The 19,090-nt window shown below is 48.5% G+C and overlaps 1 protein-coding gene across 1 annotated transcript; it reads right to left on the reverse strand.

Annotated features, from left to right (window-relative positions):
• Window positions 1-798: 798 nt before the first annotated feature.
• LOC121852300 (kelch-like protein 20) lies at window positions 799-16,693 on the reverse strand. Its single transcript, XM_042346399.1, has 12 exons — window positions 16,523-16,693; window positions 15,504-15,674; window positions 14,241-14,447; window positions 11,665-11,823; window positions 9,513-9,607; window positions 7,053-7,168; window positions 6,497-6,680; window positions 4,469-4,612; window positions 3,558-3,691; window positions 2,544-2,752; window positions 1,728-1,834; window positions 799-883 (listed from the first exon to the last, which is right to left on the reverse strand). Exons 1-12 carry the CDS (start codon window positions 16,691-16,693, stop codon window positions 799-801), a joined length of 1,782 nt encoding a protein of 593 aa, XP_042202333.1.
• Window positions 16,694-19,090: the final 2,397 nt, after the last annotated feature.

Here is a 19,090-nt window from a genome sequence, read left to right on the forward strand (position 1 = left end):
CACACGCGGAGGTCAAGGGGTTAATAAACCTTTATTGAATTTGTTGCAGCCGGGACGGCTGCGAGCTGTACAGGGGGGGGGTGATGTAGGGCTGTTACAGAGGGGCTGTATGTGTAGGGCTGTATGCATAGGATCACACGGGTAACAAACACAGTGGGCGGGGCTCCGTGAGTACACGGGGAGGTGCCCGCAACGACGTCCGCACCGGGCGGCCTGGGGGGCTGCCCGGGGGGTTGTGATCCTCCGGGGGGTATAAATGGGGATGAGCCGGAGAGCTCGGGGTGGAGTTTTTAGAGTAAAAGGAGGGAAGACAGAAGATCGACTAGCTAGAGCCCTGGACTCCCCTGGGACGCCGCCCTTGTCAGGGCCGCGCAGGACCGAGCCAGTGGCGTGGTCCCGTGAACCAGAGTTAGTACTCTGGGACTCCGGGTACCGTAGCCCGACTGACCAGTGTCGGGCCAGATAGCCTCCCCTAGCCCATTAGTGGAGGACCAGGAGGTAGTGTCAGGGGTAGCTAGTAGAGTATTCCCAGCTATCCGGGTGAGGGGGCCGATACACCCCTCTAGTATTGTATGTCCGCAGTGTGACTACTTGTACGAATAAACACGTGTGCCTTACAACGGTGTCCAAGCGTCATCAACGGTACTTCACCAGTATAGGTCCTGGACTCCCTTTCAAAAAGTATCGATGTGCACTTATTAAAGAAAAGCGTGCCTGTGCCTGTGTGCGCATGTGTTCGTGCGTGTTTCAACGGAGCACGTAGACTGCACGCGGACACGGAGCGCGCTGCGTCTTCTGCTACCAAATGTGCGATTCACACTGCGTCATTTTAACCACTCCAACCCCTAATCCAAAGCGGCGGTAGTTCATGGCTCCACACAACCTGAAACGCAACACCAGCATCACCACCGTGAGCATCAAGGCTGTCGTTAACCTCGCCAGGATTAGCACCACCGTCATCACAACACCCGCGATAATCAACACCCGTACGAGCAACGCTACCTTTAGCAACATCATCAATGCCTTCAGGATCACACTTATTCACGTACAGCCCTTTTGTAAAATCCACTGCTGGATGAAAGCCTCTGCACAAGGGCCATTTTACCAGACTTCACCGAGTTGGTCAGTGTGGGTTGACGGCAGGTAGAAGAGACATGGGAGCATATAATACAGTACAACAAGGGATTGTGCTGCACTGCCCTCTGCTGCCCACTGCAAATGGGTGATCACCTACTATGCAGAGTGGTCACCCATTCAAGCACTATCCAGTCTCATACTTGCTCAGCTTCCAAGATCGGATTAAATCGGGCACTTTCCATGTGATTTGGCCAAAGGCAACGTCACGATAGCCATCCAGCAAAGGCGGTGGTCACCACGTCGCGCACTTTCAGATGCGCTTCTGCTGCCGTCTGGAACGTCTTCCTTCCGATATTAGGAAGCCACTGGAGTTATAAACGTTTAAACCCAGATTGAAAACTCATCTCTTTAGAACTGCTTTTTATGTTTAGCTTGTCCTTCTGCCGCACCTCCAATGAGCACGGTTGGCTACGTACGGTGCGAAAGAAGCTCAACGTACACATGTACAATCATACAAGAGAATCAGAACAGATCTCATTAGCACCACCATACTCATCACCACAGCCAGCGTTACAGAAACAACACCACCAGGATCACCACCACCACCAGAACTACCAACTACCCACGCAGGCCCCCTGTGCCAAGCCTACCTCCACGTGTTGGCCTCTGCGTCGTACACCTCGATGGTTTTGAGGTAGGTGGCTCTATGAAACCCTCCGACGGCCATGAGCTGTCCATTCACCACGGCTAGGCCCACCTGCACCCAACGTCATCATCGTCATTATCATCACCACAATCTCCTTTGAGCACAGCAATATTGTTGCACACACCTGCAGCATTAGCTGCTTTGACACTGAATGTTCGATATACAGCAGCTCGGAGTGAAGAACACGTCCCAAGTTGTGTTTGCACCAATAATAAATGTATAAGGAAATAGGTGTTATGCGCTGCTCAATTTAAAATTGGCAGCTTGCCTGGAAGTTAACTGTGCTCTACAGCATACTGTGTGCAAAGCTGTAGTTTTTAAGATTGTAAGAAAACAGAGGCTCATGTTTCTAGGGCTGTGGCCAGTGGTTAATACTACAAGTGCATTAAAAAACATTTATTGGAATCTGCTACAAGAATTAATCATTATTCTGTTGTAACGTACGAGCAATTGGACGGAAAGGCAAATGTATGGATAGCGAGACAGAGGGAGGGACACATGGACACAGGGATGGATGAATATATGGACAAGAGACAACGATTCCCGATAGCCTAAATAGACTTCTGGGGCAAATGCTGGTAGCAGCTATAAAGGCCAACAGAGCACACGAAGGGGGTGGGTGGCCAGCACCACGCCCGGCCGCCTTTGTCTCCCTAGTGGTGATGTTTACACACCACACCAGGTACTCGTGGAGGGGCAGACAAGCAGAAGGACGGAGGGACACGACGTTCGTTCGGCGGCACAGATGGATGGAACGTACTGCGTTCCGACGCGTGTTCATGGCGGCGATCGGGCTCCACGTGTTTTCGCGGGGGCAGTAGCGCTCCGCCGAGCTCAGCTCGGTGGTGTCGTCGCGTCCACCCACCGCGTACAGGCAGTCCTGGTAAACAGCGCAGCCCGGGTACTCGCGCCTAGTGCCCATTGGCGGCACCGGCGCCCACCGGTTATCGGCGGGGCTGTATCGCTCCACTGTTTGCACACACACACACGGCCATGCGTAATGTACCTTCACGGGCTCTTGGATGGGGCGACACCAAAGGAAACGATGAACACCAACAACTGAAAAAGCGTGCAAAGAGCCAGATGTGGCCCTGGTGAAGTGGGGTAGGATTCGTGGGAAGGGGGCTCGTGCTAGTAGCTGATTGGCTAGATGTGGCAGTGTTTGGTGGGCAAGTGCTCCCCCCATTCAAACCCCATGCTCCATCTCACCAGTGAAATGTTTGCTTTTTCAGTTTTTTCCCAACTTTCGTGGTGTTTGTGGCACGGCACTGACCTTGACCCAAAAGCCACAGAGGATAGCCAATGCTCAAGTGAGCATTGGGTGGTGCTCATCACCATTGGCAGTCCCTGGGCCAAAGGTGAACATTCTACACCCTACAGAAATGGCCAACTATTTGTCATTTGTCAAATGTTTTCACTCCATATTTATATTTACAGTGGAGGTGCACTTATGGCACCACGGTGGCAAGATGTTAACTACCTCGCCTGGTACACAGGAGGTCGTGGAATCGAACCCAACCCTGACGCCTGTATATTTTGGAGTTTTCACATCTCTCCCTCCGTGGTCATGTGGGTTTTACTCTGCGGTGGGTGGACAGCGCCACGCCCGGCCGCCTTTGTCTCTCCAGTGGCGATGTTGACACACCACACCAGGTACTCATTTGAGGCCGAGTCGACCGCTAAGCTACCGCTCCCCACACAACATGCAGCATGCACACACACACAGGAACACTCAGCATTGGCTGTGTGAGCCAGATGGGCACGAGAGAGAGACCAGTGTCGAGAGGCGATGTCCCGTCAAAGCCCCCGACTGCATACAGGTGTCCCCCGAGGACAGCCACAGCCATCCCGAGTCTCCGCGTGCTCATAGATGCTACCCGGCTCCACTTGTTCTCCTTGGGGTCATATCTAATGATGAGTGCACATACAGAGATTTACACACGCACAGGGGGAGATCAGATCAACGCACACAAACATCTGCCCCATATAGTCTCATCAGACTGTTGGGGCAAGTGCCGTTAGCGATTACACTGGTCAACAAAAATAAAAAAAATTCTGGCCTGGACTTTTGCAGCTGTTCTAGACTAATTTCAGGGTGCGGATTCCAAATCTGATCTCTGATTTTCTCTCTCACATCTCATTTGATGCTATCGGCGAACCCCATTTTCATTGATTTTACCCGAAATCAACTCTGTTACTTATGATTGCAAGTTGTTGCGAGTCAGTGACTGCTTTAGTGTTAAAATACGGTGCTGTATGTTTAGGATAGTGTGTTTATATATCATTTTATGTAGCTATCCACATTTATTTAATATTTTTCTTCTGCAGTTTTGATTGAAAATGCAATATTTGATATCTCAAAAACCTCATGTGATAGACAAAAACAGATTTGGAATCAGCACCCCAAAATTACCTTAAAACCGTTGGAATACCTTACGCCAGAAAAAGTGTGTTGACCAGTGTTAGCACCTATGAAAGTCTGCACGGCACACGAGGGAGTGGGTGGCCGGCACCACACTCGGCCGCCTTTGTCTCCCGAGTGGTGATATTCACACATCTCTCCAGCTACTCGTTTGAGTCTCTGTCGACCTCGGGAATAGTACTCGGGTCGCCGGGATCTTAACGCAGCGGGCGCGTGAACCGCTCCACAAACACACGCATGCGCACGCATGCACGAGTACGCACCTCTCGACAATATTTAGGCAGTTCACTCCGTCCTTCCCGCCGACGGCGTACAGGAATCCGGCGAGCACAGCCACGCCGACGCAGGAGCGGCACGTGCTGATGGGCGCCACGTCGCTGCTCCACTGGTTCGTCTTGGGGTCGTAGCTGAGCGAGAGCAGCTCCACCGATTAGACGAGCACACCGTCAGGTTTCACCGGGTAAAGTCGATCGGCAAGTCGCGTGCGGGACGGAAAACAGCGTGGGTGTTCGGCCCACCGATTCCAAGACGTCTCACCAGCAGGGGAAGACTACCAACCCCCTAATTACCCGAATTCAGAGAGGGGGGCTCTTCTAGCGCCGCACCCTCTTGGCGAGGCCCTTGTACCAGCGGTCACATTCGCAAGCGACTGCAGGGCTGAACTTTAATCTTTTTTACTAACTAAATAAAAAAATATCATCCTGACCATACATATGGGGCCTCGTATTGAAGCTAGTTACATATATTTATCGGGACAAAATGCATATTTATTAAATAAGTTAACGGTTTGACACACGTGCAACTAAATGCATGGACAGGCAGCATTTGCTTAGCGCTCAAGATGCGTTCCTGGAGAAGTGAGCGCAAACGAACTCGGCGCTAATAGGGGTCATTATACCATTGTATATACTTATTTCATCCAAGCAATATACGAGGGCCTTATTGGGGTACTGGTAATAGCGCTAATATAATAAAACAGGTGGTAAACATTATTTCCTAAATAAAAATAATACTTCATTAAGCCATCAGTATTATAAGAACATCAGTATAAAAAGATCACAAAGACTTCGTTTTTCCATCTTCAGAATATCTCCCGTATCCGATCCCTTATTTCTGCTTCAGAAGCAGAGAATCTGCTCCGAGCCTCCATCTCATCTCGTATAGGCGACAGCTCGTCTTACTCGCTGGCGTGGCTAAGAAGGTGATGGTCTATTTGCAGCTTGTTCAGAATGCGGCTGCTGGGGTGTTAACCAGAACCCCTTCTTCTTCTTCCCTGCACTGGCTTCCAGTTTCACATAGAATACAGTTTAAAATCCTTTTGTTAACTTACGGCCAAGTGAAAAGCCACTGAATGATTTATATTAATAATTATCCGCATCTTTAAAGTGTCTGAAATGTACGTCCGGAATCGTCGAAATTGTGGAAATGCCCGTGCACATGTGCATGCATGGATTAGTATGCACAAGTGCAAGCTCAGGTGAGAAGAGGAGCAGGTGGAGGTGTGTGGAATAGATGTATGATGCATGCTCGTGGCCAAGTCTGTGTTTGATGTGCATCGCACATGTAGACCAATGGCAAAACTTGAGCAAACATCACAATCAAAAGCAGCAGTTCACTATTTCAGGTCTGTACACGAGTGCTGTGGGTCAGCCTTCACATACACAGCAGCACACAATCACTCATAAGTAAAGCAGCACTCACACAGCAGTACACTGTCAATCATACACCATCCACTCATTCACAGCAGCACTCACTCGCACGCAGCAGCACTCAGCTACTCACAAACTCGTGAAGCAACCTTTACTCGGCGTGACTGCGTTCGCAGGATAAGATCGCCTGCCGGCGTCTCATGGATACCTCCACGCCCTGAGGGGTCCACGCCTTACGATCATACACCACTCACCATGGCACTCGCACGTACATCCCTCAAGCACTCACTCATCCACCAAACATCCCCAGTATGGCCTTAACAGACTGTTGGGGCAAGCGCTCCTAGCGAGTACCTATGAAGGTCGGCACGGCACACAAGGGGGTGGGTGGCCAGCACCACGCCTGGCCGCCTTTGTCTACCGAGTGGCGATGTTTACACACAACATACTCATTTGAGCCTGAGTATACCTAGGGGACGCCCAGAACCGGTCCAGATAATCATCACTGGTGTTGGCCGTGAGCGGGAAACGAACTCAGGTCACCGGGTTCGTAGCGCGGCCCGCTAACCGCCACCGCTCCCCACAGAGGCACTCGCTCATACGTCCCTCAATCGCCCCGCCGACTCGCTCGTTCGCACGCACCGCTCCACACTGTTGAGGTAGGAGGATCCATCGTAACCGCCCACGGCATAGAGGAGGTCATCGAGCACGGCCACCCCCACGCCGCAGCGCCGCTTACTCATGGAGGCCACCATGCGCCACTCGTTGGTCTGCGGGTCGTAGCGCTCCACGCTGGAGATGGCGTCGCCGCTGCACCAGCCACCCACTGCACGGTGATGGACAGGGAGAAAAGATCCCCTTGTAGCCTTAACAGATCGTTGAGGTCATTTCTGTTAGTAAACACCTATTAAACTAAACAAACGATTAAAATTTTACCTGCTAAGGCCCACGAAGCTGTATAGGTCTTTTTCAGAAGCGACCTGGCCACAAATTATAGCTCAAAGTGGCTAATCATGTGGAAATTTATAGCAGCCAAATATTCCAAACACATGTGCAGGGGAAAAACTGGAGGACCTGAAAAAAAATCGACGCCACCACGGGGGGAGAGACACATGCAAACTCTGAATATACAGCAGGCATCATGGTCGGGATCGAACCCACGACCTCCCGCACCTGCGCACATCCCATCACAGCTCACCTGCGAAGAGCACTTCCCCGCAGCGGATGGGCTTGCGGGGTTTCGTGCGGGGGCCCTGCATGAGTGGTCTTTCTTGGGGCAGAAGCAAATAGTTCTTGGCTTCATCCACGAGGTCTCTTGAGCGACGAACAGAGAAAAACAACAAAACATTAATGCACGCAGCGAGCGCACAGCATAAAAAAACGGGGGATGGTGAAGGGGGAGGAGCATAATACAAGAATCCCCCACGATACATAAGGGATGCGTTCCTGGGAAATGCTACTTAACTCAAAAGTACTTAAAGCGAGCTCTAAGTTCCCATAAACATAATGTTAAAATCAGGGGTTGCGTTGCTAGCCGACATTTCTCGAAAATGCGCGACTAAATGTCATGAAGTGTACAAAAAAGCATATGATTATAAGTGAACATACGCTTTAAATAAGAATACAAATAATACAAAAAACTTAATACCAGAGATGGTTTAAGAGCTTGCTGATCGAGGCCTCTTGGCGATTCCTGGTGGTACGTGCTATGCGTGTACAGTTCTGGTGGTACGTGCTATGCGTGTACAGTTCGGTATTACATCGCAAAAGTCCGCTTTCTCCCTCGTGCATTCGTGTTATGCATATACATTCCTTTTAAAAATCGTGCAAAGAAAATTTGCACAATTATTAAACAAGGAAGGCAATTGCGCAAGAACTAATATGCATTTTTTTTCCAGAAAGCACAAGACAAACATGACACTTGGGCTTGTTTGGGGCGCCTGTGGCGCACCTCACAACCATTTACGGCCTTCGGCCAGGAAAGTCACAATATTTTTTTAACACGAACGACGCATTCACGCAAGCACCCGATGCTCCGTTTTGAAGTTTTTAAATTAAACATCTTTGAATTGTTTAGAATTAGATAATTTTATTTCTTCATGAAAAGCTTATATCATTTTACATCTGGAAGACTTCATTGAAAACGACATTTCGTGTGAATTTTCTCTCGCCGTTAAGTAGATGGCCTTGCTGGGGGTTCGGTTCGATGCGGACTTTCACCTGTTTGGGGTTGCGGGATCGAGTTAAGGCGATATAGAGCTGCTGGCCGTGCGAGAAGACCGCCATCTGCAGATCGATTCCAATGTAATCGAACGTCTGTCCCTGCGCCTCAGTCGTTCATGCAGGGGGCACGTAGGTTTGCAGCGCCCCCTGCATGAAAACGATGAAAAGTGCAGCGTTCATCACAGATAAAGTTGCGTGCTTATATAAGAGTATTAATCAGAAACGTATATGCAAAACAATGCACAATGCGGAAACTTATCGTGGGGGATTCCTGTACCTTTGTTATGATTCGTGTGGGTCACCACAATCTTCTAATGTCAAACGGAGCCATAATTAACACTGTAAAAGTCCCATATTGCTAGTCAAGGCTCAGCCCAGACTTGGCTCTGGTTCAAGTAGGCCATGGCTCAAATTCATGTGCTTAATTTTAGCTGGCCTATGAGCACGATCCCAGCCATGCTCAAGATTTCCTCCTGCGCCAAGCCATGGATGACGAGCTGCTAATGCGTCTCTGGAAGCTACTCGGCAGCACACGCCTGAACTGAGCCGCCATGTGAAGCCAGGGCTGAGCTGCGACTAAGAAGAGTATGAGCCCGAAGAAGTCTGTAGTCATGCCTTCACACTGGTCTATCCAAGCTGGGGGATTGGTTGGCCAGAATTATAATAGAAGTGGGTGGAATGTGTAGTTGATTTTTGTTGAAATTATAAGTTATTTTTTTCATTTCATCGTTCAAGCTCGCTTGCCTTCTTTGCTCAGAAAAAACGTAGATCCTTCTTGTCAGTAGCAGGAAAACAAACCTGTGATTATATTTAATTAACGGTATCATTGTGAGTGTACATGTTCGCAGGAGTGTCAAATTTATGCATCTGCGTTCCTGACTCGCCTAGTTATTTTGAGTAGTACCATTGTGTAGGTGTAATTAAAGGATATTCAAGTATTACATCAAATTCCGGGGTCCACTCAGCCTATCTTTCCTCCACCATGGATACAGCACGTACCGTTTGTGGCATGTCCACAGTGGTGATCCGATGTAGAGACTGGCGTGTACAATAGACCGACCCAAACTGGACGTCTGTTAAAAAGAGCGTCAAAGCTCATCGGATTCCTCCAGTCTAAATAAAGATTCTGATTCCGAATGTGATATCCCGACTACTGGCTCTGCCTTCAAACGAGGTGAGCTCAAGCCCCATTGCTCACTTGATCAAAGATTCTGACTTGCGGAAAATGTCACAAAATAAGTCACGGCAGTGACCACGGAAACAATACATCACCTTCCTGCCAAGGTGAAGGTTTTGATGTTCACGTAAAATGTATCCCAACATTCGTGATTTTCTGCGAATCCTGTTCAGCCGACGACGCGGAAATTGGCATGGCAGCCTCCCGTGGGTTTCACGGAAAACACGCACCACCACTCGTGACAGCGTGGCCGGCTACCTGCATGCCTCGTCACTCTTCACCAGAAGGTCCGTCCCCACTGTGCCCACCAGGAACTTGGGTGTGAGCAGGGGCAGACGGACGTGTTGCAGCACCTACACAAAGACAAAGATCCCCCGTATAGCCTTTAACAGACTGTTAGAGCAAGTGCTATCATGGGACCTTCTTTACCAGTATTTGGTGTTTGAACATCCTAACACCTCCTGTTTTATTGCCAGAAAGGGTAGAACCTATTCTTATTTTTCATTGAGCAAGTGCTGTTCGCGAGCCCCTATGAAGACCGGCACGACACACAAGGGGGTGGGTGGCCAACACGACACCCGGCACCTTTGCCTCCGCAGTGGTGATGTTTACAAACCGCACCAGGTACTCGTTTGAGGCCGAGTCGACCTAGGGGAGGCCTAGCGTGATAACCGTTACACTAACGCACACACACACGGAGAAGAAGATCCCTCGCTTAACCTTATACGGCAATAACAAAAGTACGGCATCTTGAGATGCAGCTGCATTTAGATGCTATACAGATATACATTGTATGGTTTAATTGGATTGAATCATTGCCTGCGAGAGAGATCCACAGACGGGACTTTGTCCAGATTGATACACCCATACACAAACAAGACACAGGCCTTCCTATAGACAAACCGGCTGCTTAGACACATGTGCGGAGCTTTTTTGTTTGGCATCACACATACACCTTTGCTACCCAAGTAGTGATAACACAAACACTGGATACTCATTTTAGGTCGAGTTAACCTAGAGGAGAGGGGATATAATCAAGAACCATGCGCCCCGTGTGTGTGGCAAGGAATTCGGGCTGGGATGATGCGATTGCGTCAGTGCGTTTTCAGAATACTATTCCACTGCTATCTAGACTGTAATACATTTTCAACAAGACGAATAGTCACACACTGTTGCCACTATACTCATTGGTTCTTTCGGTAAAGTTACGTAGGTGAAACATTAAAATAAAATGTAAGAATAAAAATAAAAAATAGAAATAACCAAATTAAATCACCACGTTTCGGAAGCAACACAAGCTTCCGTCATCAGGTGGGACAACCACAGTAAGAAACAAACATTACTGTAGTGGGCAAAGACAGCTGTTTGTGACAAGTGATTATATAAGGTAAAGAGGGAGGAGAGATGCAGGGGGCAGGGATTGTGGAGTAGGGGGGGGGACTTCTGTTGAGACACGGCTGGTGAGACACAATGCTGGCGCTGGGAGCGGGCGGGGGGGGGGCTACAGAAGATGTCACCTGGTTAATGACACTATTAAAGCACACACGAGATTTGGCTGGTGCTCATCAATGTGGGCGGCCCTAAGCCAGTGGTGGAAGTTGTGCATTCATACGCGAGGGGGGCAGTTTTGTCGTCGTGCAGCCACTGTATCCTATTACGATCAGCAAGAGGAGCGATATAGTTACCTCTACTGTGTGTGCTTTTATGTTGTCAAGCATGAGCTCCCCGCTCTACTAGGTGGGGATGAACTAAATAATTGATTTCAAAACAGGTTCTTACGCTCACAATAAAAGCATCAAATTTAGTTTCAGGAAGAAGTGATTATTTGATTGATTGAGGGACGACCAAGCTACGTAGAACAGATTGTTATCGGGTGATAATGTGCTATGATACCAGCAGATGGCAGTGCAGCAAGATCAACTGTTGTGCTAAACTGGTAACACATCTAATAATAGGATTTTCCCCTTTTTTCTGGCAACACTCACCAATTGAGGCGAGGCTCAAAAGAAAGCCGTCTCTGGTGTGGACCAATCAGTTTCAAGGACAATGCATACATTATCAGTGTGTTTTGTTTGCATTCTGACCGCAAGTATTGTGGTTAATGCAGACATGATTCCTTGTAAAAAAGGTTTCAGTTTTGTTGCCAGAAAAAAATGGAAAAACCCTATTATTATATCTTGGCACTGGCCAAGGAGGTCTAATGATGGTCAAACATCTCGCCTCCACCTGAACTAACCCGTACTGACGAGCGTGGCAAAATCTGGTCGTGTAACCTCCACGAAATACACAGCATGGGGAGGCTCTCAACCTGCAGTGGCTTGACATTAGGGGCGTCCACGTACCTAGCGGAGGCCTAGGAAGGACACAACCGCCGATCAGCGGTTACGCAAGCGCGCACACAGGCAGGCACCTGGGGTAGCTGTGGCCGGCGCTCCTGGATGTTGTATTTGACCCAGGCGATGACGGCGCTGTACACCTGCTCCTCGCTGCGCACGTTTAGCTCATCGGTGGATATGATGTCGATGAGCTGGTTGGCAGGAAGCAGCATGAACTCTTCACTCTCCATTACCTGCGAAAGCAACAGATGCCCCGCTTCATGTCAGCCTGGATTACTGAGCACAGTGTTAATATGGAGCACCTCTTGATGGCTGGGTGGTGGTGGTACACGACTGGAATCCAGCGCCGTGGAGTCGAGGGGTGGCAGATCACACAAATGTCACAACAACTTCATTCCCGTGGCTTTACCACCAGGATAAAGCGGTAAAGCAAAAATGTGGACTCGATCCGTTCCCTCTGTATGGGATAGTATTGTCGCCTCGCACGTGTAGGCTTTCTCCAGGTGCTCCGGTTTCCTCTCACATATATCGGCAACATTAATTGGCTAAAAGCACCTTCATATATAGAGGAGCACAGACATTAGTTCCTCCTCACACCTCCGAGTCATGCTCTCTCCTGTCTTCGAGAGTGAGCGGATACTGTGCGGCACATTGCGAGTTGAAATTGTTTATTGCACAGAAAACTTAAATTCTTGGTGGATTCATTACCCTTTGTGGAGATTAGTATCGTGCCTTGATAGCCACACACACACTACTTGCAACACACACATAATTGCATTACAAGTACCCTCAACTGCCCACGTAAACATAACTACATACATACAAAATCAACACAATTAGCTACCAATACAATGAAAGTGAACGGCAATCTCTTTTGCACGTCACAATGAAAGTGGCAGAAATATATTTTTAAAGGAATCCACAGCCAAATAAAACAGAGCCTCTTATAGACACACTTCTATGATAATAGGTTTTTCCCCTTTTTTCTCGCAACAAAACAGGTGTTAAGATTTCGATTTAAAGCTTTCGTGACTGCAGGGATTCATATTATTGGTTCTTTTGGTAAAGTCACGTAGAAGGGAAATAATAAAATATCAAAAATAAAACAATAAAATTATCACGACGTTTCGATTGCAACACAAGCAATCATCATGTACGTGACTTTACCGAAAGAACCAATAACAGGTGTTAAGATGTTAAAATACCAAACTGAAACCTTTTACAAGGAATCATGTCTGCATTAACCACAATGCTTGTGGTCAGAATGCAAACAAAAAACTAACTCTGATAACATATGCATTGTCCTCTGGTCAAAAAGGCGTCCTCTGGTCTAACACCGTTTGAGACGAGGCTCAAAAGAAAGCTGTCTCTGGTGTGGACCAATCAGTTTCAAGGACAATGCATATATTATCAGAATATTTTTGGTTTGCATTCTGACCACAAGCATTGTGGTTAATGCAGACATGATTCCTCTTAAAAGGTTTCAGTTTGGTGTTTTAACATCTTAACACCTGTTTTGTTGCCAGAAAAAAAGTGGAAAAACCTATTATCATATTTTGGTACTAGCAAAGGAGGTCCCATGATGTGGACACACACCTAGGCTCTGTGTTCCAGGTTGTCCGAGATGAGTCTGAAACTTAATTGCGCACAAGCAAAATACTTGAAAGTTACTTCAAGTCTTGTACTCTCGTGAACTAGCGATATAATTGCAGCAAGTCAATGCAGTTACATTAATGTGCTGCAATGATATCACTAGAGCTTTTTGGCAGCACGTCTGAAAGTCAATTTTAAAAGCTCTATCATAACCAAAGATGCGTTGGACTGCCCAGGCTACACAGGCTAGGTGCTTACAAAAACACAACTCTCTTTTGGCTTGCATTTTCCTTTAATGTGGCTCAGATGATAAGAGCACTGAGGTGGCACCGTTTAGATGCTGGCTTTTGAATTAAGGCCTGTGATTAAAATGGGTTTTAATGTGCAGTGATTTGATGGTCTCAGCCCAGTCACCAATGACTACACACACAAAAACCCAACGACGTTATATTTATACTTTTTTTCCGGTAAAGTCACGTAGGTAAAAAATAAAATAAATTAAAATGAAAATAACTAAATTAAATCAGGTACCTGAAGACGGACGCTTGTGTTGCGCCCGAAACGTCGTGATTTAATTTAGTTGTTTTCATTTTAATTTATTTTATTTTATACCTACGTGACTTTACCGAAAAAACCAAAAAGTATGGATCCTTGCAGTCACGAAAACTTCAAATCTAGAACGTTACACTTAGTTCTGCTGTGTGTAGTGAGTTGTAAAAATGCAGTTTTTTATGGTGCAGATCGTAAGCCACAAAAGTAGCTGTGTGATATCCCGCCTCTGCGGGCTGTCCTCGAACATGGGAGCTTGCAGCACTGCTCTGCGAGAGAAACCAACAAACACTTGGCCTCGTGACACGACACCCGAAAGTACAATTGGCCCAAACATGCGCTGTGAGAGTGAATCTGCATTGACTTGGTGGCCTGGCTGTGTGCTCTGGCTGTGTGCTGTGCTCTGGCTGTGCTCTGGCTGTGTGCTGTGCTCTGGCTGTGTGCTCTGGCTGTGGGCTGTGCTCTGGCTGTGGGCCGTGCTCTGGCTTGTGTGTCTGCAGAGGGCCACCTCCTGGAAGTTGTGCTGCGTGAACTTGTCGGCGGTGCGCTGCAGGTCTCGGCACGCGTGCGTATCGGCGAAGGCCCGGATTCCCAGGCAGTTGGAGGGGTCGAGCTGCCGCTTCAGGAACTCGCAGCAGGTGTCCTGGATCTCGGCGAGCTGCAGCAGGCAGGCGGCCGGCAGCAGGGCCTGCACGTTGCACTCCTCCACCGTGATCTGTGGATCGCAGCAGCGCAGACTGCATGAGAAGCAAGCGGTGTTCTGCTCAAATGCAAGAATGGTGAGATTCTCATCTCGTTTAACGGACCTTAGTTTGTTGTAGAAATTCTGCTGTCCTGTGCTTCAGGGGTGAGCCAAACAACTGCCGACTTTACACAAAGTGGTACTCATTTTATAGGTCCCAGCGGCAAGGTAATCCGAGTAGAATTCCAACAGGGATATGAACTCACAAACTTGTTATTGGGAGTCACGCTCTCTAAGCACAGTGTGGCTTAGCCAAGTCAAAGTAAACCCCAAACAAATGTCATTTCCAGCTGTGATGGCATGCTGCTGTAATGAATATACACATTTGATTAGCACGGTTGGCTACATATGGTGTGAAAGAAATTCAACATAATACAATATTTCGAGAGCCAGCTTCCTCTGGTGAGCAGAGCTGTGGCAGCAGCAGCAGCAGCAGCTCCATCGTCAGAAGAAGAAGAAGAGGCAGCTGGTCCTGCCCCTTCGTCTGCATCACACCGCCGCTCGCCACAAGAGGCCTCGATGAGAAAGCTTTTCAACTATCTCTGGTAAATTCTAATTATTAGCATTTATTGTTAGTTAAAATTACAGCTTACAATCATACGCATTTTGGTACACTTTCTGACAGTAATTATTTTTTTTTATCTTGGCTAGGAACGCAAACCCTGGTTTTAACGTTATGTCTGTAGAAAATGATAGTTCACTTTAAGTCATTTTGAGTAAAGTAGCATTTCCCCGTAACGCATCGCGTGGGATTCCTGTATTATACTCCTCACACTCTACCCCTCCACCTAACCCCCGCAGCTCCTCCACCATCCCCTGTGTATCCAAGCACTATCCAGGCTCAACAACCCTGCTTTGCTTTTGACATCCTATAAGATCAGTCGCATCCTGGCTGATGTGGTCATACACAACTGCCTTAAACACTCAACACGAAGGTTCACGTCTTTTGCTCTCCTAAAGTGGATGAGAGTCCATTACTGGCCCAGCCTGCTAGAGCAGCAACACTGCGTGCACGGCTGGTGGCATCACCTGTGCCGTGTAGGCAAAGTCAACGAGCAGCTCCATGGCCGTCTCGTCGACGTCACGGATGGACACCTCATCCTGCCGTGACTCGGCCAGCTCGCCCGTGAACATGGCGTGGAAGTAGGGGGAGCACGCCGCCAGCACCACGCGGTGCGCGTTGATCTTGCGGCTGCCCACCTGCCAAAGACAGACGCGGGTTGGTGGGGCGTGAATGTGCGATGCCCTCACTGCGCCTCCTCTACTGGGAGGTGGGTCTGTGGGAGGCGAGGATGCCATTGCTTTTGTAAGATTATAAACAATATGAAAAGGTGGAAGGTGCAAGTTTACCATCTTATATATAAATATATACAGTGGTAATAGAGACGCAGGCTTTGTCCGCTTTTTATTGACTACAGCATAATGCTTCACAAGAAGCCAATTACTTCATTCATTGATCGGAGATCATATATTTTGAAGTATTTAGCATGAGACTTAAAGCTATTTGGACCTTGTAGCTGACCCCTATGAATAAAACTAATACACCTCAAGGCTGTAACTTTTGGGAACTCTCATGAGCAAAATCTTGATTCGGTTTGTGCCGAATTTCAGTCGGTCACCATCCTCTGTGTTTATTAGACACATTCTTACATATTTTTTCCATATTACTAATCTCAAATATACCATGGAATCATGTCAACATCCTCCTTTCATGCAACTATAAATTCCTCCATTCAAGAGCACGGGGCAATGACGAGATTGTATTCACTGCAGAGCAGGGTGAAGCCATCAACTCGCTACGAGAGCTATATTGTGTTTCTAAAGCTGGTGGTGGTTCAAATTGTGGCCGTTGTGTAGGTGATGATGTTATAGAGATTCGGGAAGAGAATATAATCTTGTGAAGGTGGTATTGGGAATTGCGACAACCCGCTGGTGCTTGTGACGTTGACATTCGTGGCGCTTGTGACAAAGCTATTGGTGGTGGCGACGGTGTGTGATGATGGTATTGGTGACGGTGGTCGTGGCAACGTGCGTGTGCGAGCACGAACCACCAGCACGACATCGCAGAACTTGCGGTGTCGCCGGAGCACGCTGATGGCCTCCAGGGTGATGCGTGGATGCTTCTCGGACACGTAGACCATGCGCGCCGGTGTAGGCAACACGCCCTCGGGCAGGGCGTTGGGGTCCCCGCCGCCGCTCGATCGGCTCGTCACGTCCATGGCTCGCGGCACTGCTGCGCACGCAAAGTCAAGGCGAGAATCGGTCACAAGAATTGGCCGTGGAGACATTGACACATTTTTATCAGGAATTGTAACAAAAGGGAAAAAGCTGTCGACAAGCATTGAATGGTAGTCATCTTGGTCGAGAGTCATGAGCCTGTGATAGAACATCTACACTCCCCTGGTGGGGACCAGTCCATCCACTTTCATGAACACTTTATTCTTATTGTAACATTTCATTGGCAGGGGCCAGTCTCCCGATAAGACAATCTGTATCGGCTTAAAAGTGGCAGTCATTATGAATGCAACAGAAAATGTTTCTCAAGTCCAACTCCAACTCGGTGAAACTGCAACTCCCAAGTGAATTTGAACTCGCAACTTCTGATTGTGAGTTGAGTGCTCTATAAACACTGCGCCGCCCAGCGAGATTCATATCCTGTGCTGTTATCCTCGACAATCCAATACCCAACTTGGAGTTAACCGAGTATTATTTTAATTTGATTTGAGTTAGACGTTGACCAATCGCAGTCATCATCCCTAAGGGGGTCAATAAAATTTGTACCATTTTTGAGTGAAATAAACAGTGGCCATTCTACAGAGACTGGTCTCTGCCATAGTTCTCTCCCCTGGCTCAGGATTAAACAAAAGCACCAAAAACCATGTTAAGGTCCACTGAATTTACTTCCTTTTCACAGACAGTTGCCCAGACATCTCGCAGAATTAGTACTACTGTATAATACATCTCGCCGGGCTCAACAGGGAATAAGGCATTGACTTGACAGCACACGACTATTTCGTAATTATTTTCATGTTAGAATGCTCGATTGCTGCTTTGTCGCTAAGCAGCAGTCCAACCGCATAGAAATGTGCCAACTTGGCATCTACTAGAGCCAAAACCGAGGCTTTCACAGTCACTCCTGGATTGTTATGCCACGTGCAGTGAAACATTGCAAAGGTTTTGTGACAAGCAGACAGTGCAGGCAAGTGAGGCATGTGAATGAATAAAGAATGCTTGTGGTACGGTGCTGTTGGCACACCTGTGGAGGAAATCGTTCTCCTATAACACGGTAGTTGCGTTCGTGAAGAACACTGGGTTGTGGAAAAATTGCGTTGTAATAAATACTATATAATATAGGGTAAAGCACAGCCCGCAATAACACGTGAGATGCATACGCAAGCTCAACTAACACTGAGGCGTGTAGGTAGCATCTAGAAGCATTCAGCAGCATCCCGCCTTGTGTGATGCCACGCCGAGGCATACGTACAACAGCTTGTTCCTCTCAATTGCTTTATATACAACTAGCTGTACTACCCGGCTTCGCCCGGGAACTTGGATTCACCACGCCCGGCCGCCTTTGTCTCCCCAGTGACGATGTTCACACACCACACCAGTTACTCGTTTGAGGCTGAGTCGACCTAGGGGAGGCCCAGGTCCGGTTCAAATAATCGTCACCGGTGGTGGCCGTGAGTGGGAATGGAACTCGGGTCGCCGGGTTCGTAGCGTGGCGCGCTAACCACGACACTACAATGCGTTACGCTTCCGTTGTAGGATTTGTGTGAGGCGCGCCGATCCGCTGTAGGGTTTTAGTGAGGCGTGCCGATCCGTTGTAGGGTTTGTGTGAGGCGTGCCGATCTGTTGTAGGGTTTTAGTGAGGCGCGCCGATCCGTTGTAGGGTTTTAGTGAGGCGCGCCGATCCGTTGTAGGGTTTTAGTGAGGCGCGCCGATCCCCCGCGATACAATAATGCTGTGTAATCGCTATAATTTTATGATTTACCGAGCCTATAATAGAATTGCACACATTGTGGTGGCGGGGGAGTGAAGAGGACGTGTAACTTTGATGAATTTACCTCAGAGTCGCGTGGTGGGTGTCGAGGCCTAGCACCGTGCAGAGCCTCCGGCCTCGCCTGATTTTGGCACCCGGCTGACGCTGGGTACGGGTGCCGTTCCCCCCCCCCCCGCGCTACAATAATACAGTCTAATCGCTATAATTTTATAATGTACCGACCCTATAATAGTAATTGCACACATTGTGGTGGGGGGGGAGTGAAGAGGACGTGAAACTTTGATGAATTTACGTCAGAGTCGCGTGTTAATGCGTGCGCCTATTTTAAAGGGGAATTAAAAATGGCGTCCACCCCGCGCCGAAGGCGTCGCTACCCGTTGGCAGGGGCAACCGCCGTCCAATGAAAGCGGCGAAGGCGTGGCTACCCGTTGCCAGGGGCAACCGCCGTCCAATGAAACTGCAGCCCGCGGCGAAGGCGTCGCTACCCGTTGCCAGGGGCAACCGCTGTCCAATGAAAGCGGCGATGGCGTCGCTACCCGTTGCCAGGGGCAACCGCCGTCCAATGAAACTGCGTATGGTCCGGCGACACACACACACAGACAGACAGACAGAT

Source organism: Callorhinchus milii, unplaced genomic scaffold (assembly GCF_018977255.1).
Source record: "Callorhinchus milii isolate IMCB2004 unplaced genomic scaffold, IMCB_Cmil_1.0 Scaffold709, whole genome shotgun sequence".
NCBI classification, from domain to species: domain Eukaryota; kingdom Metazoa; phylum Chordata; class Chondrichthyes; order Chimaeriformes; family Callorhinchidae; genus Callorhinchus; species Callorhinchus milii.